Below are 18,163 nucleotides of genomic sequence, written 5' to 3' on the forward strand. Positions count from 1 at the left end.
TGCGTAAGTAGTGTCAGAAAAAATGCCCGGCCAGAATCGGTGCTACTAATCATCTAATCTTCGCCAAAATGCTGATAAGAGAACATTTCTTCTACAAATTGATTGCTTAGAAATAGAAACGTAAAGATGATCAATCAAAAATTGTCCTCAAGGGAGCATGTGCTTTTTCAACAGTGATTTTTTTTTTAAAAAGAGAGCTATCACCCCAGTTTCTTTGTGATATGCAAAATTATCCAATTGATCGGTCCACTTTTTTTGTTTTTTTTGTTTTTTTTAAGTGACTAATGAATGGTTCTTTGCATGGATGGTTAAACGGTGAACCGAAAACTTTGACTATATAATGTGGGTCACTAAACTAAACATGGGTAATTAAAAGGCCACGCTCTGGCAGCAAAGAAATAAGAACAGATTTCTTTGCACAATGTCAATATGTTGAAAAGGTTAGAAGCACATGGTTGCATTGATCGTCCAATTCAGCCCAGATAAGATTTTATATCTGCAAATAAAAATTGAGGAATAATAATCGGATGTTGACATTGGTTCCTGGAACTTAGTTATTGCAACAGTCGAAGAACTTTCCTCCAGAAGTTGAGAATGCTCCAACAGTGGAAGTTTTTAAAGAAGAGATTGGACAGCCATTTGTCTGAAATGGTTTAGGGTTTCCTGCCTGAGCAAGGGGTTAGACTAGAAGACCTCCAAGGTCCCTTCCAACTCCGCTATTCTATTCTATTCTATTCTATTCTATTCTATTCTATTCTGTTCTATTCCACTCTACTCTACTCTACTCCTCTCTAGTCTATTCAATCAATCAGTTTATTACAGTCATAGTCCAGAGACGAGAATTCTATTCTATTCTATTCTATTCTATTCTATTCTATTCTATTCTATTCTATTCTATTCTATTCTATTCCATTCCATTCCATTCCTCCTCCTCCCAATTCTATTCTATTCTATTCTATTCCATTCATTCCATTCTATTCCATTCCTCCTCCCTATTCTATTCTTTTCTGTTCTGTTCTATTCTATTCCATTCCATTCATTCCATTCTATTCCATTCATTCCATTCATTCCATTCTATTCTATTCCATTCCTCCTCCTCCCTATTCTATTCTATTCTATTCTATTCTATTCTATTCTATTCTATTCTATTCTATCAACTGGATCTCAAAACCCTGCTCTAGAGGTATCTTCTAATCTTCCAGTTGTGGCTTTTTGCAGCATAATTTGTACTTAGCCCTTTAAAATTCTTTCACATCTGCTCCGCTCAAACATTGTGAAACTAAACAGAACAGAGAAAAAATATTGTGTTTGCATCAAAAAAGCAAGCTATCAGCACAAGACCTCGAAGGTTGATTCTGAAAGAAATGGAAAAAGGGCCCACGCTGAGAAATTAATGCCGGGAGATGTTGCAATAAAGACTGAATCCCAATTGGGTGGTGGATAGGGGTAAATGATCACACCAAGGGGTCTGGAGATTGGGAGAGCGCAGAAGGTTTGGGTTGACATGGAGCTGTACAAATTGGCAGGAATGTGTGTGAAGAGAAGGACCAGGGGAGACAAGACCGCAGCCTTCCAGCATTTGAGGGGCTGCCACAGAGAGGAAGAAAGGGTCAAACCTGTTTTCCAAAGCACCCAAAGGCCAAGAGAAGGAACAATGGATGGAAACTGATCAAGGAGAGATTCAACCTGGAAATAAGAAGGAATTTTCTGACCGTGAGAACCATCAACCAATGTTGCCTTCGGAAGTTGTGGGAGCTTCATCACTGGAAGATTTCAAGATGAGACTGGCGTGCCATCTGTCAGAAATGGTGTAGGGTCTCCTGCTTGGGCAGGGGGTTGGACTAGGTGGCCTCCATGGTCCCTTCCAACTCTGTTAATCTGTTAAAGCAGGGGTCGCCAACCTTTTGGACCTCAGGGACCACCAAACTCATAATTTTAGATCCCAGGGACCACTAACTGGTTCTGTGGGCATGGCCTAATTTGTGGGTGTGGCTTAGTGATCATGTGAATATTATAAATATTTATATAAATAGATTTTTTTTATTTAAAAAGAGCAACTTTTACCCCAAATCAGGCAAAGCAGGCAGGCAGATTGAGTTGCTCACAGAATCACAGATTCATTCAGAGATCTATCTATCTGCCATTGGCTAGCTCAGTCTGTCACATAAAATTTGCTAGCAAGCAAACTCACAAAATTAACTCACAACACACAATGTATGTGAATCTTTGTCTGAAGCGGTGTAGGGTTTCCTGCCTAGGCAGAGGGTTGGACTAGAAGACCTCCAAGGTCCCTTCCAGCTTTGTTATTGTGTAAGTCACAAGGCCAAGAATATGCACCATCCCAAATGCTCTTTTTTTTTCTTTTCATCTTGATTCGAAAATGACATGGCTGTCTTCAGAAATAAAGCCCTGTGTTTACATGCACTATCCTACATTTAGAATCTCTGTCCTTATCCACCACTACCTATGAAGTTGTAATCTGAAATTACTGAATGGTTCCATTGAAGCTAGCTAGATAAAGATCTCGTAGACCAAGACCATGAAATTTGGACCTCTTAGAAAGAGATCAATGTATTGACTGTTCTCAGTGCATTCAAGAAGTCCCAACCCTTGAAAAACGGAACTGTTTTCCTTGGGTAAAAAATACAGAAAAAAATAATAATTCTCTGCCTACCACAGGCTGTTGTACATAATTGACTTACTAAGTTAACTATGGTTGTTCAATAAACTACAATTAGCTAAATTCATAGAAACCCCGAACCACAAAATATTGGCCTGACAAAAAAATGAGAACCAGAACTAAATAAATTACATTCTTGCTGGGAATTTTGTATGTAGCCAAGAAGTAAACTGGGGAAGGGGCAAATAACGTAGTCTTCGAAAGCTTCCCACGATTACCTGTTTTTATTTGGAGTCCTTGGTGTTTCTCTGAGTTGGGCTGTTTGCTTGCAGACATTTTATTATTTGTAGCAACACGTTACCCAGTTGGATCATGAAACGTCTGCAAGTAAGCAACCAAGCTGAGAGAGCACCCAGGACTACGCAGTTCAACCCTCAGCTACTTATCTTCCCTTGACTCGTGTTTATTTGTTTGGAATTTTCAATACCACCTTAAGCTACAGAATGTAGGTGGTGCACCATAACAACAGTCAACAATAACAGAAGAGCAACAGAAGGAAGAAAATAGCAAACATGGTGAAGAAGTTAATGGATTCGTGTAGGCACTTCTAAATGTGAAGGGTCCTTGGTGCTCCCTGAGTTTGGTGGTTTTCTTTCAGATGTTTCACTACCCAAAGTAGGAAACTCTGTAAGTGCTAGAAGGGAGTGGGGTTTGCAGGGAGAGAGAGGGAGGAGGAGGAGGAGGAGGAGAACTGTGGGGTCCTTGGTGCACGCTCAGGTTGGCTGTTTTCTTGCAGGTGTTTCATTACCCAAAGTAGCACTGATGATGTTACCTAGTTTGGCCAAGCAAACCACCAAGCTCAGAGAGCACCAAGGACTGCTCCTTTCCACTCCTGAGCGACACACATTCTTCTTTATTACTTTTAAAGCCACAACCAAATCTACAGATGTCCTGATCAGAAGATGTGGAATTCAACTGGTTTCTCTCTGCTTCTGGCAGAAGACCAGAATCTGGAGTAATTCAATTCAGAATAGCCCAATTTTTGATTACGGATTCCTGTTTTGTTTTGTTTTTTTAAATTAGAAAAACACCCTCCCAAGAAGCATTGGATAAAGCGGGGGAGGGAGGATGAAACGTCTTGCTCCAATATCCTTCTGCCAAATTCCTTGAACAGCAAGATAAGAGAAACTGCGCTCGCTGTTTAAATTATCCCATCCTTGATATGCAGGCGCAAGAACACAGCACGAATTCATCTTTTATTTCCCCCCAACTATTTTGTGGTACTAGACAGATGTTGGGTTTTCTTTTTCTGGAAGGGTTTGGACAACCATCAAATTTCTGAGGGGCTTAATTTAGTATAAGCTTGGCTTCCATTCAGGAGAAAAACATGAACGATAAAGAGAAGGGCAGCATTTTTGGTTTGTTGGCTTTTAAAAAAAAACTCTGGTGTTGGCTCTGTATCCAAGTTTTTTTTCTTCTTCTCTGTGTTATGAATGTATATACAATATGAAAGCGAAATACCACTCACACATCATCACAAAATCTCCAGAACCATAAAGCCTACAAACTTGAAATTTGGTACCTATGTTCCTCTTGGCTTCTAGGTGCTCACTAAGAAAGGATTTTTCGAAATGACCATCAGAGCATTCGTATTTCCTATATTATTATTATTAACATGCTCTGATGCTAAGGAGTTATATTCCTCCTCCCCACCTGAAAAGAAATCTCTTCCAAATGCAAAACACAAGCAGAGGAGAGGAGTTTCTGTTTCCATTTTAGTTTCACAGCATCAAGCAGCTTTACTGCAGAACAGTTGAGCTAAGCCACGCCCAAGTTCCTTGCTGTCTCCTTCTCGCTCACACAGCAAATACTGCTCCAGTTTCCATGTTTCAGTTTCCAAACAGCCCTCAACTCTCTCACACACTGACAGGATGCTAGCCAGATGAGTACTGATGGATTCTGGTAGGCAGAGGCACAATTCCCCCCCCCCTTATTTTCTTCCCCAAAATCTAAGCCCGACTGAATATATAGAGGCCATCTAGTCCAACCCCCTGCCCAAACAAGAGACCCTACACCATTTCTGACAGACGGCAGTCCAGTCTCTTCTTGAAAGCTTCCAGGGATGAAGCTCCCACAACTCCTGAAGGCAACTTCTGTTCCATTTGTTGATTGTTCTCACTGTTTGAAAATTTCTCCCTATTTCCAGGTTGAATCTCTCCTGGTTCAGTTTCCATCCACTGTTCCTTGTCTGGCTCTTCGGGTGCTTTGGAGAATAGCTTGACCCCTTCCTCCTCTCTGTGGCAGCCCCTCAAATATTGGAAGACTGCTATCCTGTCTCCCTTGGTCCTTCTCTTCACTAGACCAGCCTTGCCTGGTTCCTTCAACCGTCCATCATGTGAGCTTCTTCATGTGAAGAAAAGATTGAGAACCAGTATCTCACTGAGCAAATTCTGGGGCTCCCTTGGGGTCGTAAGTCGAGGACGACATGTATAAAGTCACATTGGTAAAGAGAAATTTAAATGAGGCCAGGATGAATGGATTCCTCCGACTGAATCATCAAAACAGATCAAAGACCAACAGGAACACTTTGAAGAGGCTTAGGAGTAGATTTCTGAATCCAGCCAAGGCCCTGCAGAGCTCAAAATTATGCATGCCGTTGAGAGATTACTTAGCATAATTTCCTGCTTAAAGATGAAATATGCATGCGGGCGACAATGCCACGAGTTGGTGGAGCAATTCCCAAGGATGTAACGATGTTCCCCCAAGAGATGCTTACATGGCGACAAAGAAACAAATGGGTATAATCCCAGCCAACGGGAGCATAAATCTTGGCAAGATCTGGAGTAAACAAAGTCCTTCTGATTCTACGCGGGGTGACCTGCAGAGGTGGGTCCAAGCAAAAAAAGACGAGGGAGGAAAAAATTAATTGTGTGTGTGTGTCCGTGTCCCAGACACACTTCTGTCTTGCTTTTTTTCCTCTCCTGATTTTGAGAACTTGCTTCTTTTCAATCTGGGATGAAGAGTCGACTCAAGAGGAATTCTGGTAGACCAGAAGTAGCATTCAACCGGTTTGCACCGGTTCTACAGAACCGGTAGTGGAAATTTTGAGTAGTTCAGAGAACCGGCAAATACTCCCTCTGATTAGCCCCGTCAACCCCACCTCTTCTCTGCCTCCCATTGAGTCCCAGCTGATCGGCTGGGTCTTCTTTGGTTGCCCTGCACAGGAGAACGGAGCTGGAAAGCAGGTTAGTGGGGTGGGGAAGGAAGGGGGATTTTGCAGTATATCCTTCCCCTGCCACGCCCACCAAGCCGCACCCACAGGCCCAGTAGTAAAAAGTTTTGACTCCCACCACAGCAAGGAAGAGAGGAACAAAAGTGAAAGAAGGAGAGAAAGGAAGCGGGAAGGAAGAGAGGAATAAAGGGAAGGAACCAGAGGTGGTATTCAGCGGTTCTGTCCAGTTCTGGAGAACCGGTAGTGGAAATTTTGAGAAGTTTGGAGAACCAGCCAATCCCACCTCTGACTGGCCCCACCCCCATCTCTTCTCTGCCTCCCGAGTCTCAGCTAATCGGCTGGGTTCTTCTTTGGTTGCCCTGCACAGGAGGACAGAGCTGGAAAGCAGGTTAGTGGGGTGGAGAGGGAATGTAGACTTTGCAGTATCCTTTCCCCTGGAGTGGAGAGGGAATGGGGATTTTGCAGTATCCTTCCCCTGCCACACCCACCAAGCCATACCGTGCCACGCCTACCACGCTACGCCCACAGAACTGGTCGTAAAAAAATTTGAACCCTACCACTGTGGTAGACCAGTTCAAAAATTCAGACATTCCGAACCACGCAACGTCAGGCATGGAGAATCCAGACCACAGGTTATGTTCCAATTACCTGGATTTATCGCTTAAGCCTACACGGGCAGTCCTTGAGTTATAACCGCTTGTTTAAGCGAGCGTTCAAAGTTACAATGGCACTAGAATCGATTGCTGAGTGATGATGCCACTTAGCTGGGTCATGAAACGTATGCAAGAAAGCAACCAAGCTCAGAGAGCACCAAGGATCCCACAGTCCCTCTTCCTCTCTGCAAACCCCTCCTAGCACTAATGATGTTACCCAGTTGGGTCATAAAACGCCTGCAAGAAAACAATGAATCTGGACTGGCACTGACGGATGAAGTTCCCATAGACAGAGCTACATAACGCAGGAGACAGGAGCTGGGACTTCCTTACTTACACTACGCAGGGAGGGTTGAAATTAGTTGTTCGGGTTTGTTCGTTTGTTTGCATTGTATTATATGTCTATTTTAGACCAGGAACTACAATTTTGGCGAGTCTCCTGCTCAAAAGATCTCCTCCGTTCCATCGGAAAGTCCAGAGCCTGTCCACTTTTGTCAGAAAGGCCTCAATAGGAAGGCAAAATTTAGCTTTTCACAGCATGACTTCATGCCAGCTGTGGCTCCAGATTTATTGATCCTTCCCGGCTCTTTCCTTTTTGAAGGCCTCTGAACTGGCAGCCAGATCTACGTTTTCCATCATTTAAGGCCCCTTCTTCCCTCCCTTGGCATCCCCTCGCCTACTTTACTGGGGCGTTGTGAGGGTCAGCGCCAATAAAGGGAGAAATGGCCTCCTCTGCTTAAATCCCAGGGCTTCATCAAAGCTTTGCGCTCTCTAGAAATCCTGGGAGAGAAACGAGAGCCCCTTTCTTTGCAAAAGAGTGATTTACCGGTGGTGCAGAATGAGAAAGGGAGCACACAAAACACACACACACACACACACACACACACTGCAAACACACAAAGGATGTTTAGCAGCTGATAACCGACTCCCTGGCAATGCATTTCCTTGGCTGAATGTCAAGCCTTGTTGAATATTATCAACTCAAAAGGAAACAGGCACAAGCTAATAAGGTAAGAGGCCAATCCAAGAGAATGGAGGTGTTTCAATCTCCCAGAGCTTTCCCTTCACATGTACAACCCCTTAAGGCAGGAAGAAGAAGCCCTCAATGTTGGCTTAATGCTCTTGAAGCCTTGAAAGCGTGGAAGATAATGCCTGGGTAATATAGTCTTCTCTTTCTCGGCTTCTGGTTATATCCCAGAACAGCAAGATTTTAAAGCATTTAAGTGAGGTTACATCTCCGGTTAGCTTGGCATCACAAGCCAGGATTCAGTTCCTGTGGTGTTGTGAGAATATATAGACTAGAAAAGAATTGTTTCTTGTGTGATTGGACACACAAGGAATTGGTCTTTGGTGCAAATGATCTCAGTGTACATAAAGAAAAAAACAAAATACATTCATCAAGAATAATAAGATACAACACCTAGTGATAGTCATAGGTTATTAATAAGCAATCAAATCGTAGCACTAGGGAACAAATAAAACATATAAATTGTAAAGATACAAGCAACACGGTTATAGTTATAAGTTGGAAGAGACAGCTTCTTGGCAAGAATCTGTAGTCGCAAATTGGGGCTTCTGTTTCATCTACAATCTATGTTTTTTTATAGGCGTTTTTATTGTGTGGATGCTTTCAGCTGGCTGTTTAAAAAGAGAGCTGCAAGCCATCTTCCGAATGGCCTTCTTTTATGAATGAGCACTTGCTTTTAAAAGTTTGATATATGATGGTTTTTATTCCCAAAAGCAGACAGAAAAAACAGTTCTCTGGCCAGCCTAAAAAACAGTTACGATTGCCCAATGAAATCAACGGGCATGACACTTGCTTGGGCGGTCCTAAATAACAGGTAGCCCTCAACTTACAACTACCCCAACATTTCTGTCATTAAGTGGGACATTGGTTAAGTGAATTTTATGACCGTCTTTGGCCACCATTCGTGAGGGGAATTGGGGCAGTTGTGAAGTTAGTAACCTTTTGAGACCTTCGGACAAGCAAAGTCAACAGGGAAGCCAAGGTTCACTTACCAACTGTGCTACTAACTTAACAATGCAGCGATTTGCTTAACAACGGTGGCAAGAAAGGTCACAGAATGTGACAAAACCCACTTAAGATAGTTCTGCAACCCAACAAGACAGACCAGACTTCAGAGAGTAATTAACGACTGCAGAAAAAACAATTACTACCAACCTGCCTTCCATGGAGGACCTTGCACGAGTCAAAAAGAGGGCTGTAAAAATATCAACAGACTCCTGAACACAAACTATTTCAACTCCTACCCTCAAAACGACACTATAGGGCACTGCACACCAGAACAACTAGACACAAAAACAGTTTTTCCCCAATGCCATCATTCTGCTAAACAAATAATTCCCTCAACACTGTCCAACTGTTTACTAAGTTTGCACTACTATCACTATTAATCTTCTCATCACTCCTTATCACCCATCCCCTCCCACTTGTGACTGTATGACTGTAATTTTGTCGCTTGTGTCCTTACGATCTATATTGACTGTTTCCTGGTATGATTTGAATGCTTATTGTACCCTATGACTGTCATTAAGTGTTGCACCTTATGAGTCTTGACTCTTGATGAATGTATCTTTTCTTTTATGTACCCTGAGAGCATATGCACCAAGACAAATTCCTTGTGTGTCCAATCACACTTGGACAATAAAGTATTATATCTATCTATCTATCTATCTATCTATCTATCTATCTATCTATCTATCTATCTATCTGGAAATGTTGGGCTCAATTCTTGTTGTACATTGAAGACTATCTGTAGAGCCAGAACGGAAAACAAAATGATTAGATTGTCTAAGAAAAGGGCGGTGATGTTGTTACATGATCGGAGAAACACCTGGGCGAAGAAGTGAGAGATGACTGGCACAGAATCTCCACTTCTCAGTATATTGAGTTTCAGCACCTACTGCAGACATTAATTTACACAAAAGGCTAAGAAAGAAACGAATAAAAAACCTCCTTCATGGACTACCCAACAGGTTCTCGTATCATTTATTGCAAAAACAACTTCAATTCCACACTGCACTAGCATTGAGATGGAGAACGTCAGCTTTCAAAACCAAGTATAATTCAGTGAAACCTCTTCAGTCCTACCCCAGGTGTAGCTGTTTTTTTTTTTAAACTTCCTTTTCAAGAAGAGATGGATTAATCCTCTCAGTTTGAATTGTCCTTGAGGTGGAGGTGTTTTAAGCTCCAAATGGAATTCAAGCCCATGTTTTTTTCCCCAGCCCTTATTATTCGGTTCCATTTTTAAACAAAACCATTTAAAAAGCTGTGATTCTTTGTTCAAGAAAAGAGGAGGGGTGGGATTCTACAGGTTCGCACCTATTTGCTAGAACCAGTTAACATTCTAAGCAGTTCAACATTCTAAGCAGTTTGGAGAACCGGTTGTTAGAAGAAATTACTGGCCTAATCCTGTAAGGAAGGCAGGAAGGAAACATTCTGGTGTTGCTTACAGGAACTGCCTCTCCGTTAACCCTCTTTTACATTCTTGGTAGGACTAGACTTCCTGTCTCAGGAACGTCTCTGGAGTTTTTTTTCCTCCTACTTTGCTGGTACTTTGCTTGTGTGGAGTGACCATTCAAAGTTACAATGGCACTGAAACAAGTGACTTATGACCATTTTTCACACTTACGACTGTTGCAGCATCCCCACAGTCATGAGAGGCCAGGCGAGGAGATGCGTGCCTCGATATGAGGGATGTTGAGTTGGCCACGCCCAGCCAATAAGATGACCACCAAGACACGTCCACAAAGTCACATGACCGCCAAGCCACACCCACCACCTAAGCCATACCCACAGAACCAGTTGTTAAAAATTTTGAATCTCACCCCTAGAAAAAGAGATACTGCAGTAGTTAGAATGCAGTAGTGCAGGCTGACTCTGCCCACAGCCAGGAGTTGGGTCTTGACCAGCTCAAGGTTGACTCAGCCTTCCATCCTTTCGAGGTCAGTAAAATGAGGACCCAGAATGTTGGGGGCAAGAGGCTGACTCTGTAATCCACTTAAAGAGGGCTGGAAAGCACAATGAAGTGATATATATAAGGCTAAGTACTATTGCCCATCCTTTTTTCCTTTCTTCCTTTTCTCCCTCTCTCCCTCCCTTCTTTCCAAGGCGTACAGTGGCTAAAATGCAGTATTGCAAGCTAACTCACTGCCCACTGCCAGCAGTTCGATCCTGACTGGCTCAAAGTTGACTCAGTCTTCCATTCTTCCAAGGTGGGTAAAATGAGGACCTAGATTTTGGGGGGCAAGGGGCTGACTCTGTAAAACTGTGGGGGTTCTTGGTGCTCTCTGAGTTTGGTCATTTGCTTGCAGACATTTCATTACCCAACTAGGTAACATCATCAGTGCTAGATACGTTATGCAGTTTTTTTGTCTCGCACTGATGATGTTACCTAATTTGGATAATGAAACATCTGCAAGAATACAACCAACCTCAGAGAGCATCAAGGCCCTCCTTCCCCTCCCTTCCACAAAACCCATTCCCTTCTAGCACCGATGATGTTACCTAGTTTGGGTTATGAAACGTCTGCAGGAATGCAACCAAGTTCGGAGAGCACCAAGGAGCCCTCATTTCAACCCTGAGCTACAAAAAAAATTCTCCATTATTGGAACCTGAGTTTAAAGATCTTCCTTATTAAGATGTCTCGTCTCACAAATGGAAAGTTAAAACTCATTCCTGATGACCTCCCTCTTCCCCCCAGACCGGTTTCTGAGACATCACCCAGATGTCTCTGGGGTTCAATTAGGGTTTGTTAACATCTCAATAAGGTTTTTAATTAAATTGTTCCAGGCAGTCGGGAAACAGGGAAGAGTTACTGTTCTTTAAGCTGAAAAAGTTCTCAGCTAGTGGTGAACAGAAGACTCACAAATTGCTTTGAGCCTTGAAATGAAAGGCAGCCAGGATGCAAGGTTAACCATGATAAATGAGATGCTGTTCATTAACTGGGCTACTTTTTTCTTTTTAAGAAAAAGGCCAGCTGGCTGTTTTCAGTCCATAGAAGCAAAATCAAACGTTCCTCTAAGGCAGGGGTGTCAAACTCAAGGCCTGGGGGCCAGATCTGGCCCTGGGACCCCCTGGAAATGGTGAAGAAACTGGCCCACGATGCGTCCCAAACTCCGTTTTCACTGGCAGGGGGTTGCAGGAGGCTGTCATTCTGGAGCCTCTGGGACAGGGGTGGGATTCAAATTTCTTAACAACCGGTTCTGTGGGCATGGCCTAATTTGTGGGTGTGGCTTGGTGGTCATGTGACTGGGTGGGTGTGGCTTGATGAGTGGGGGGGTGTCTTGGTGGTCACATGACTGGCTGGGCATGGCTTGTATGTAAATATTGTAAATATTTATGTAAATATTGAATTTTTTATATATGGATATAAAAAAGAGCAACTTTTACCCCAAATCAGGCAAAGCAGATTGAGTTGCTTGCAGAATCACAGATTCACTCAGAGATCTACCTTTCTGCAATCTGCTGCCTGAGTCTGCACTGAAAAATAAAAGCTTCAGTCCTAAGGAAGGTTCAGCTCTGCTCTCAGGCCACTTCTCCCCCACCCCTCAACCCCCTGAATACCACCCCTGCTCTGTGAGTGACGTGCAGCTGGCCACGCTCCCTGGCCACACCAGCCCCCCCAGCCCGCCAAGGTCAAACACAACCCTGATGTGGCCCTCAATGAAATTGAGTTTGACACCCCTGCTCTAACGGGCGAAGTCCAGAAACCAAAAAGGATATTAACCCGAAGTGGGATTTACACAACATGTAAAACACCCCAGCGTGGGCAAAATAGAACATTAGCACCCAAGCAAATTAATTAAAAGATCGTATCAGAGGTGGTATTCAGCAGGTTCTGACCAGTTCTGAAGAACCGGTAGTGGAAATTTTGAGTAGTTTGGAGAACCAGCAAATCCCACCTCTGACTGGCCCCACCCCCATCTCTTCTCTGCCTCCCATTGAGTCCCAGCTGTTTGGCTGGATTTCCTTTGGTTGCCCTGCACAGGAGAACGGAGCTGGAAAGCAGGTTAGTGGGGTGGGGATTTTTCCAGGAACCTTCCCCTGCCACGCCCACCATGCCACACCCACCAAGCCTCATCACGCCCACCAAGCCACACCCACAGAACCGGGAGTAAAAAAAATTTGAATCCCACCACTGGATCGTACGCATATCATAAGAAGTACCTCCAAAAGAAAAGGTACAGTAAAGGTGGAAGGAAGAAGAACGGAAGAAAAGAGACTGAGAAAAATGAGATAGAAGACAAGAAAGAAGAGAAAGTAGAAGAACAGAAAACAGGAAAAGCAATGTAAAAATATGTTTTCCCATTTTCCTCTTAGCAGCTTTACGTTTTAACCCAAACTCTCTCTCTTCTAAGACTGGATTATACAGTAACTTCTTTTTTTTTATAACTGCTTCTTTCTAATCATCAAAATCGCGTCACAAAATCACCTTTTTTACATTGAAAAAAAGAAAATCCCCCTAAGAAATTTACAGTCATTGATGAATTCCGTGGTGACCTTTCCTTAATCAAACAAGTCAATTTTCACGGGGGAAAATTTTTTTATATCGATGTTAACTGTCATTCTGAGAGGTTAATGAACATAAACATGCTCTAAGTGAAAGCTAAGTGTGGCCTTGATGCACCTGTTACAAGGTGTACTGAATGATTTCGTAGTCAGGTAAGAGGCAACTGGATTTTTTTTTGGGTTTTTCTCTGAAGGCGTTTCGCTTCTCCTCCAAGGAGCTTCTTCAGCTCTGAAGAAGCTTCTTGGGAGAGAAGCAAAACGTCTTCAAAGAAAAACCAGAAAGTCCAGTTGCCTCTTGTGAAAAAAAGCAACTTTTGGACCAACCATGACCTGGAGGGCTGAGAATCTCCATAGATTTGTAGTGCGGTACTTACAACTATTTGTTCAATGACCATTTGAAGTTTCAAAGGAGCTGAAAAAAGGGACTTATGACTTTTTCACACTTACGACCATTGCGTGATCAAAATTCAGACGCTGGGCCAGTGACTGTTCTGACCCACGCCCTTTTCCAACAAATCAAACACAATCCAAAGAGAACAGTAACCTTGTAATGCTTCTGCAAAATAATTGGCTGTGACAAGCACAAGCCTTGCGAGACTTGCCAAAAGATAACAGACAAGAAATAATTTGCAATCCAAGAATCTTCAGATACAAATTCAGGATACTGGAATGTCCACGAGGCTGGAGTTTCAAAACGTCTTTGCCTTCTGCAAAGAACGTTCCTTTCACAGCTGGCTTTTACCTTCTTGAAGGAGGGGCCATTACTTTGCAGCCTTACTCCCGAGTTGTCCGTGCTGTTGTAGCTGCTCTTTCCTACAAGCAGTCCTATGCGCACGCGCACTTGGCACAGGCTCCTCAGGAACCTCCTCATCGCTGCTGCCAGCCCCCACAATCTCTGAAGGCAGCAGTCCACTCCCTGATGGTCCTGGCCCCTCATCTGAGTCCTCGCTCTCCTCAGCCGTCCACACCTGCTGCTGGCTAACCACAACACTGACTCATATTTATGATGGTTGCCATGTCCTGGGGGTCATGTCATCCCCTTTTGTGACCTTCTGATAAGCAAAGCCAAGGGGGGAACCCAAGATTCACTTAACAACCTGTGTAATTAACTTCACAACTGCAGCGATTCACTTAGCAACAGTTGTAAAAGGGGGCAAAGCTCCCTTAACCAATGTCTCCCTTAGCAACAGAAATTTGGGGGTCAAATTGTGGCTGTAAGTTGAGGACTACCTCTCCGTAGCAAGGATTTCTACCTTAAAACTGAATGTGGAAGAACCTAATGCTATTTTTTTCTTTTTTAATTTAAAAAATACACTTTATTAAACATTTAAAAATATACGTAATACAAAACATTTCGTAAAATACAAAACCAAAAAGATATACATAGCCAACAGACATAAAACCATAAACATTTCTAATTGCTTAGATGGTGCGTTCTTTTCAAACAATTTCCCAATACTTACTTCCTCTATCTGGTAAATACTCCTACCATAACCTCTTTGTATTTTCCCTTCCCTATCTGTTTACTCGCTGGTTTCTATCCTTTATCCAATTACACCGTTTTTCCCAAACTGTAAAATATTTTGAGTCTTCCTTATCTTTCAACTTTTGAGTGGGTTTGTCCATTTCCGCGCAGTTGTAGATCTTCTGGATTATCAAGATATCCGTTCGCATCTGATCACCCTTCCAACATTGCGCTAATGCTATCCTTGCTGCGGTGATTATACGTAAAATTAAATATTTTATTTCCTTATGTTATTTTTTCAAGGGGTGTGTGTGTAATAATCCCTCTGTCCTGTGTAAGGATTGGATAAACAGGGATTTATACACTTTCTTCTCGCCTCTAATGTTGTTTCATACATTTTTTCCCCTAACAGACTTGAGATCAGGAGTCCCCCCCCACCAACGCCTTTAAAAGGAAGGCATTAAGCGTTGCAGCCCCATGAAGAATTCAGGGTTTGAAAAGGAGAAGAATTGAGTCTCGTGTGCCCTCCACACAGTGGGCAGGAAGCAAACCAGACATCTGTCTTCTCTTCCACGCCTGGCAGTCTTTTTTAAAAAAGGGAGGGGGAATCTAACACACAATCCTTCTTTGCAGGACCCTGACAAAAAACGGAGGGGGGGGGGAATCTAACACACAATCCTTCTTTGCAGGACCCTGGCAAACAAACAGCCATGGGAAAATGAAGAGTCCCACACACTTCACACAATAATCCCCTTCCGGTGTGGGCAGGTTCTTTCTTTCTTTCTTTCTTTTTTTTGCTGCCAATTCATGGACGCTGACATCTGAATATTTGCCTTAACATTTCGGCCCCTTCGTCTTTGCAGCAAGCTCTTACTCCTCCCCGCAGAAGAGAAATAACCAAAAGAATAAAATATTATCTTCTATAACTTCGGGTTCGAGCTGCTCATCCGCAGCAAGAGGCCGCTGCACAAGTCTGGGGTTTCGAGCAGTGTCGAAAGCCCAAAGGCGTTCGAATTCTGGCCGCCTCTACAGGTGGCCTTGAGGTTGGAAGACCAGAAATTAAGGCAGGGTTTGAAATTACCAGTTTGTTGCAAAAAAAAAAAGAAAGAAAGAAAGCAAATCCTCAGATTGAATATGCATTTTCAAAATGTATTTGTATAGTCCAACCGCAGGAAGCATCCTCAACCAAACAACAACAACAACAAAAAAAACACGCCACTCCACACTGGCTATTTGTTGCTTTTATTTTTGTAGAAACGTAATGCATTATCCTTATCAGTTGAACGATGCGAAAGAGGATTACCTTGTCTACCTGCCCCCATGGCAGCATTTCCATGCTCATACATATCTAAAAGGCCACCTTTGATCCAGGTTTGAAAGCTGACATGCATTCAAAGTGCAAAGAAAGCATCTGCATTGAATTGATGCAACCCACAATTCAGAAAAATAAAACAACCTCTCAAGTTCTGCTTGGCCTGCGAAGATTTTTTTTTTTTAGCCCTAAAATAAATAAACACACACACACACACACACACACACACACACACACACACACACACTGTATTTTATCATCCTAGTGTTCAAGACAAATTCTTTTATGCATATACGAACTAACCCGGATTTCAACATCAAACTGCAACTTTTGTCGCTCCTTCGTCTCAGGGATTTTATTCCTTTCAAATGCACAAATTTGAGATTCAAACCTCAACTCAACAATTCCAGCAGGCAGTTTCTTAACAAGAGACGAGAGTTAATACGAGTTATTGCACGGGCAAAAGTTGGCTGCCGACAAGTGTTTTATTCTCTAAGCACTGATTTGAAAATTGCAGGGAAAGGCAAGGGAAGAGGGAGGGAGAAACATCTATTTAAACAAGTCCCCGGATCCAAGTGTAATAGTAATGCATATTTTTACTTTTTTTTTTCTTTAAAAAAAAAAAGACGGCATTTATTCATTCATTCACCTGCTCTAAAAATAACTTGGCGATGACTTCCATCAACAATCTCTATTTCTGTTCTTTTCAATAGATGCAACCCAAACACCAGGCAGGAAAGCAAAACACATTTCTACTTCATTTGAGGGAGGTTACTTTCAAACTGTTCAGGAGAAAAACAGGAGCAACCTAAAATTGACTGGGCAGCTCTTAAAGAAAAAGAAAAGAAAAAAAAAAGCAAATTTCTCGCTTCTCCCAATGTTTCCACTGTTAACACAAACACACAAACAGAGGAGCGGGAGGAAAACCCACACCAATCAAGCAAAAAATCTCTTCCCAAAAGCTGTCGGTAAGCCGTTAAGAATTCCTTTTCTCCTCCTCCCCTCCGGAAAAGGGGGTGGAAAATTTTTCTTTTCTCCCTCTCGCTCTTTTCTTTCCAACTTCCCCTCCTCCCTCGTGTGCAACTCATTCACCCACTCTTCCTCATTCAAGCTTTCCCACCTTCACCCACCCCATCACCCACCGGGCATTAAAAAAGAAGAATCAACCGCGCCCCCCCCCTCCAAAAAACGGGGTACCACTGCTGGTCCACTAACCTGTTTGAGTTCGGCAGGCATGGATGCAATACGGGGACAGGGGTTATCCTTCGGGTTTGTGGTTTTGTTTGCAATAAATAAATAAATAAGCCCTCCTCCTCCTCCTCCTCCTCCTCCAGCCGCCCCTTAAAAGTCCTCCCCTCCCCCTCCCCAATGAATTCAGTTTTGCAGGCAGGGTCTTAATAAGGGGAGAAATGTTGGGGGAAGAGAGGACCGGGAGTGGAGGGGAGGGTCAGCCCCGGGGAAGCTGAATGCTTTGACAATCTCAGCTTCTCGCTGCCTGCCTCTCTGGGTTTGCAGCGGAGAGGGAAAGGCGGGGGGGAGGACCAATCGGAGACGGAAGAGAAGGCAGGGGAGGGGGGGGGAAGGAGAAGAAGAGGAGGAGGAGGATGGGTAGGGGGGTCCTTTCCTCTGGGCTGCCCCTGCTTTGCTTCATGCCAGGGGGGCGGCCCCCCTTTGTGGGATGGTTGCAGGCCAGAGGGTGGGGGGGCTGGCCTTCCGGACGGAGGAGGAGGATGGGTGTGGATGGATTGAAGTCCTGCCCTATTTGCTGGGAGGGTGGGAAGTAGCCCCAAACTGACAGGCGCAGCTGGTGGCTTGCAAACCAGCCTCCAGCCCACACCGGCCAGCCAGAGGTAGCCGTGGCACCCTGGTAAAAAGCTTTGAAACGAGCCCCAAAAGCCTATCTTTCTTTTTTTTTTTAAAAAAAAATTCCCCTCTCCTTTCTGGCTTTCCGAGAGGAACACCCTTGTAGGACCAGCTGTGGATGGGGAGGGAGACCTTCTGCGATCCAAAAGCTGTGAAACTTTCTTGTTTTTGTTTTCCCGCGTGGGCAACAGAAGGCCACGTTTTGCACCTGACGCAGAGGGCGGTTGGTTTGTTTTATTGGTAGCCCGCCAGAATTGGGTTTTTTTTTTTTTAGAAATAGCTCAAGGTGCTGAATCAGAGGGTGCATTCAGCCGGTTCTGACCGGTTCTAGAGAACCGGTAGCGGAAAATTTGAGTAGTTCGGAGAACCAGCAAATCCCACCTCTGACTGGCCCCGCCAATCCTATCTATTCCCTGCCTCCCATTGAGTCCCAGCTGATCGGCTGGGACTTCTTTGGTTGCCCTGAACAGGAGAACAGAGCTGAAA

General features: G+C 43.6%; 1 protein-coding gene across 12 annotated transcripts in view; it reads right to left on the minus strand.

Moving 5' to 3' along the window:
• Positions 1–18,163, minus strand: part of ARVCF (ARVCF delta catenin family member) — a 241,802-nt gene that overhangs the window by 136,384 nt on the left and 87,255 nt on the right. For 2 of the 12 annotated variants that reach the window (XM_087913372.1, XM_087913371.1), the window contains exon 1: positions 17,030–17,429. The exons of 9 other annotated variants lie outside the window; for them this stretch is intronic. In XM_087913372.1, the coding sequence (XP_087769498.1) occupies positions 17,030–17,050 (21 nt within the window). In that variant the 5' untranslated portion in view covers positions 17,051–17,429. Of the gene's footprint in view, positions 1–17,029; positions 17,431–18,163 lie in introns of those variants that run through there. One more of the 12 variants, XM_087913375.1, reaches the window with a different exon arrangement.

Source organism: Pseudonaja textilis, chromosome 15 (genome assembly GCF_049901715.1).
Source record: "Pseudonaja textilis isolate UNSWEBS1 chromosome 15, rPseTex1.2, whole genome shotgun sequence".
NCBI classification, from domain to species: Eukaryota; Metazoa; Chordata; class Lepidosauria; order Squamata; family Elapidae; genus Pseudonaja; species Pseudonaja textilis.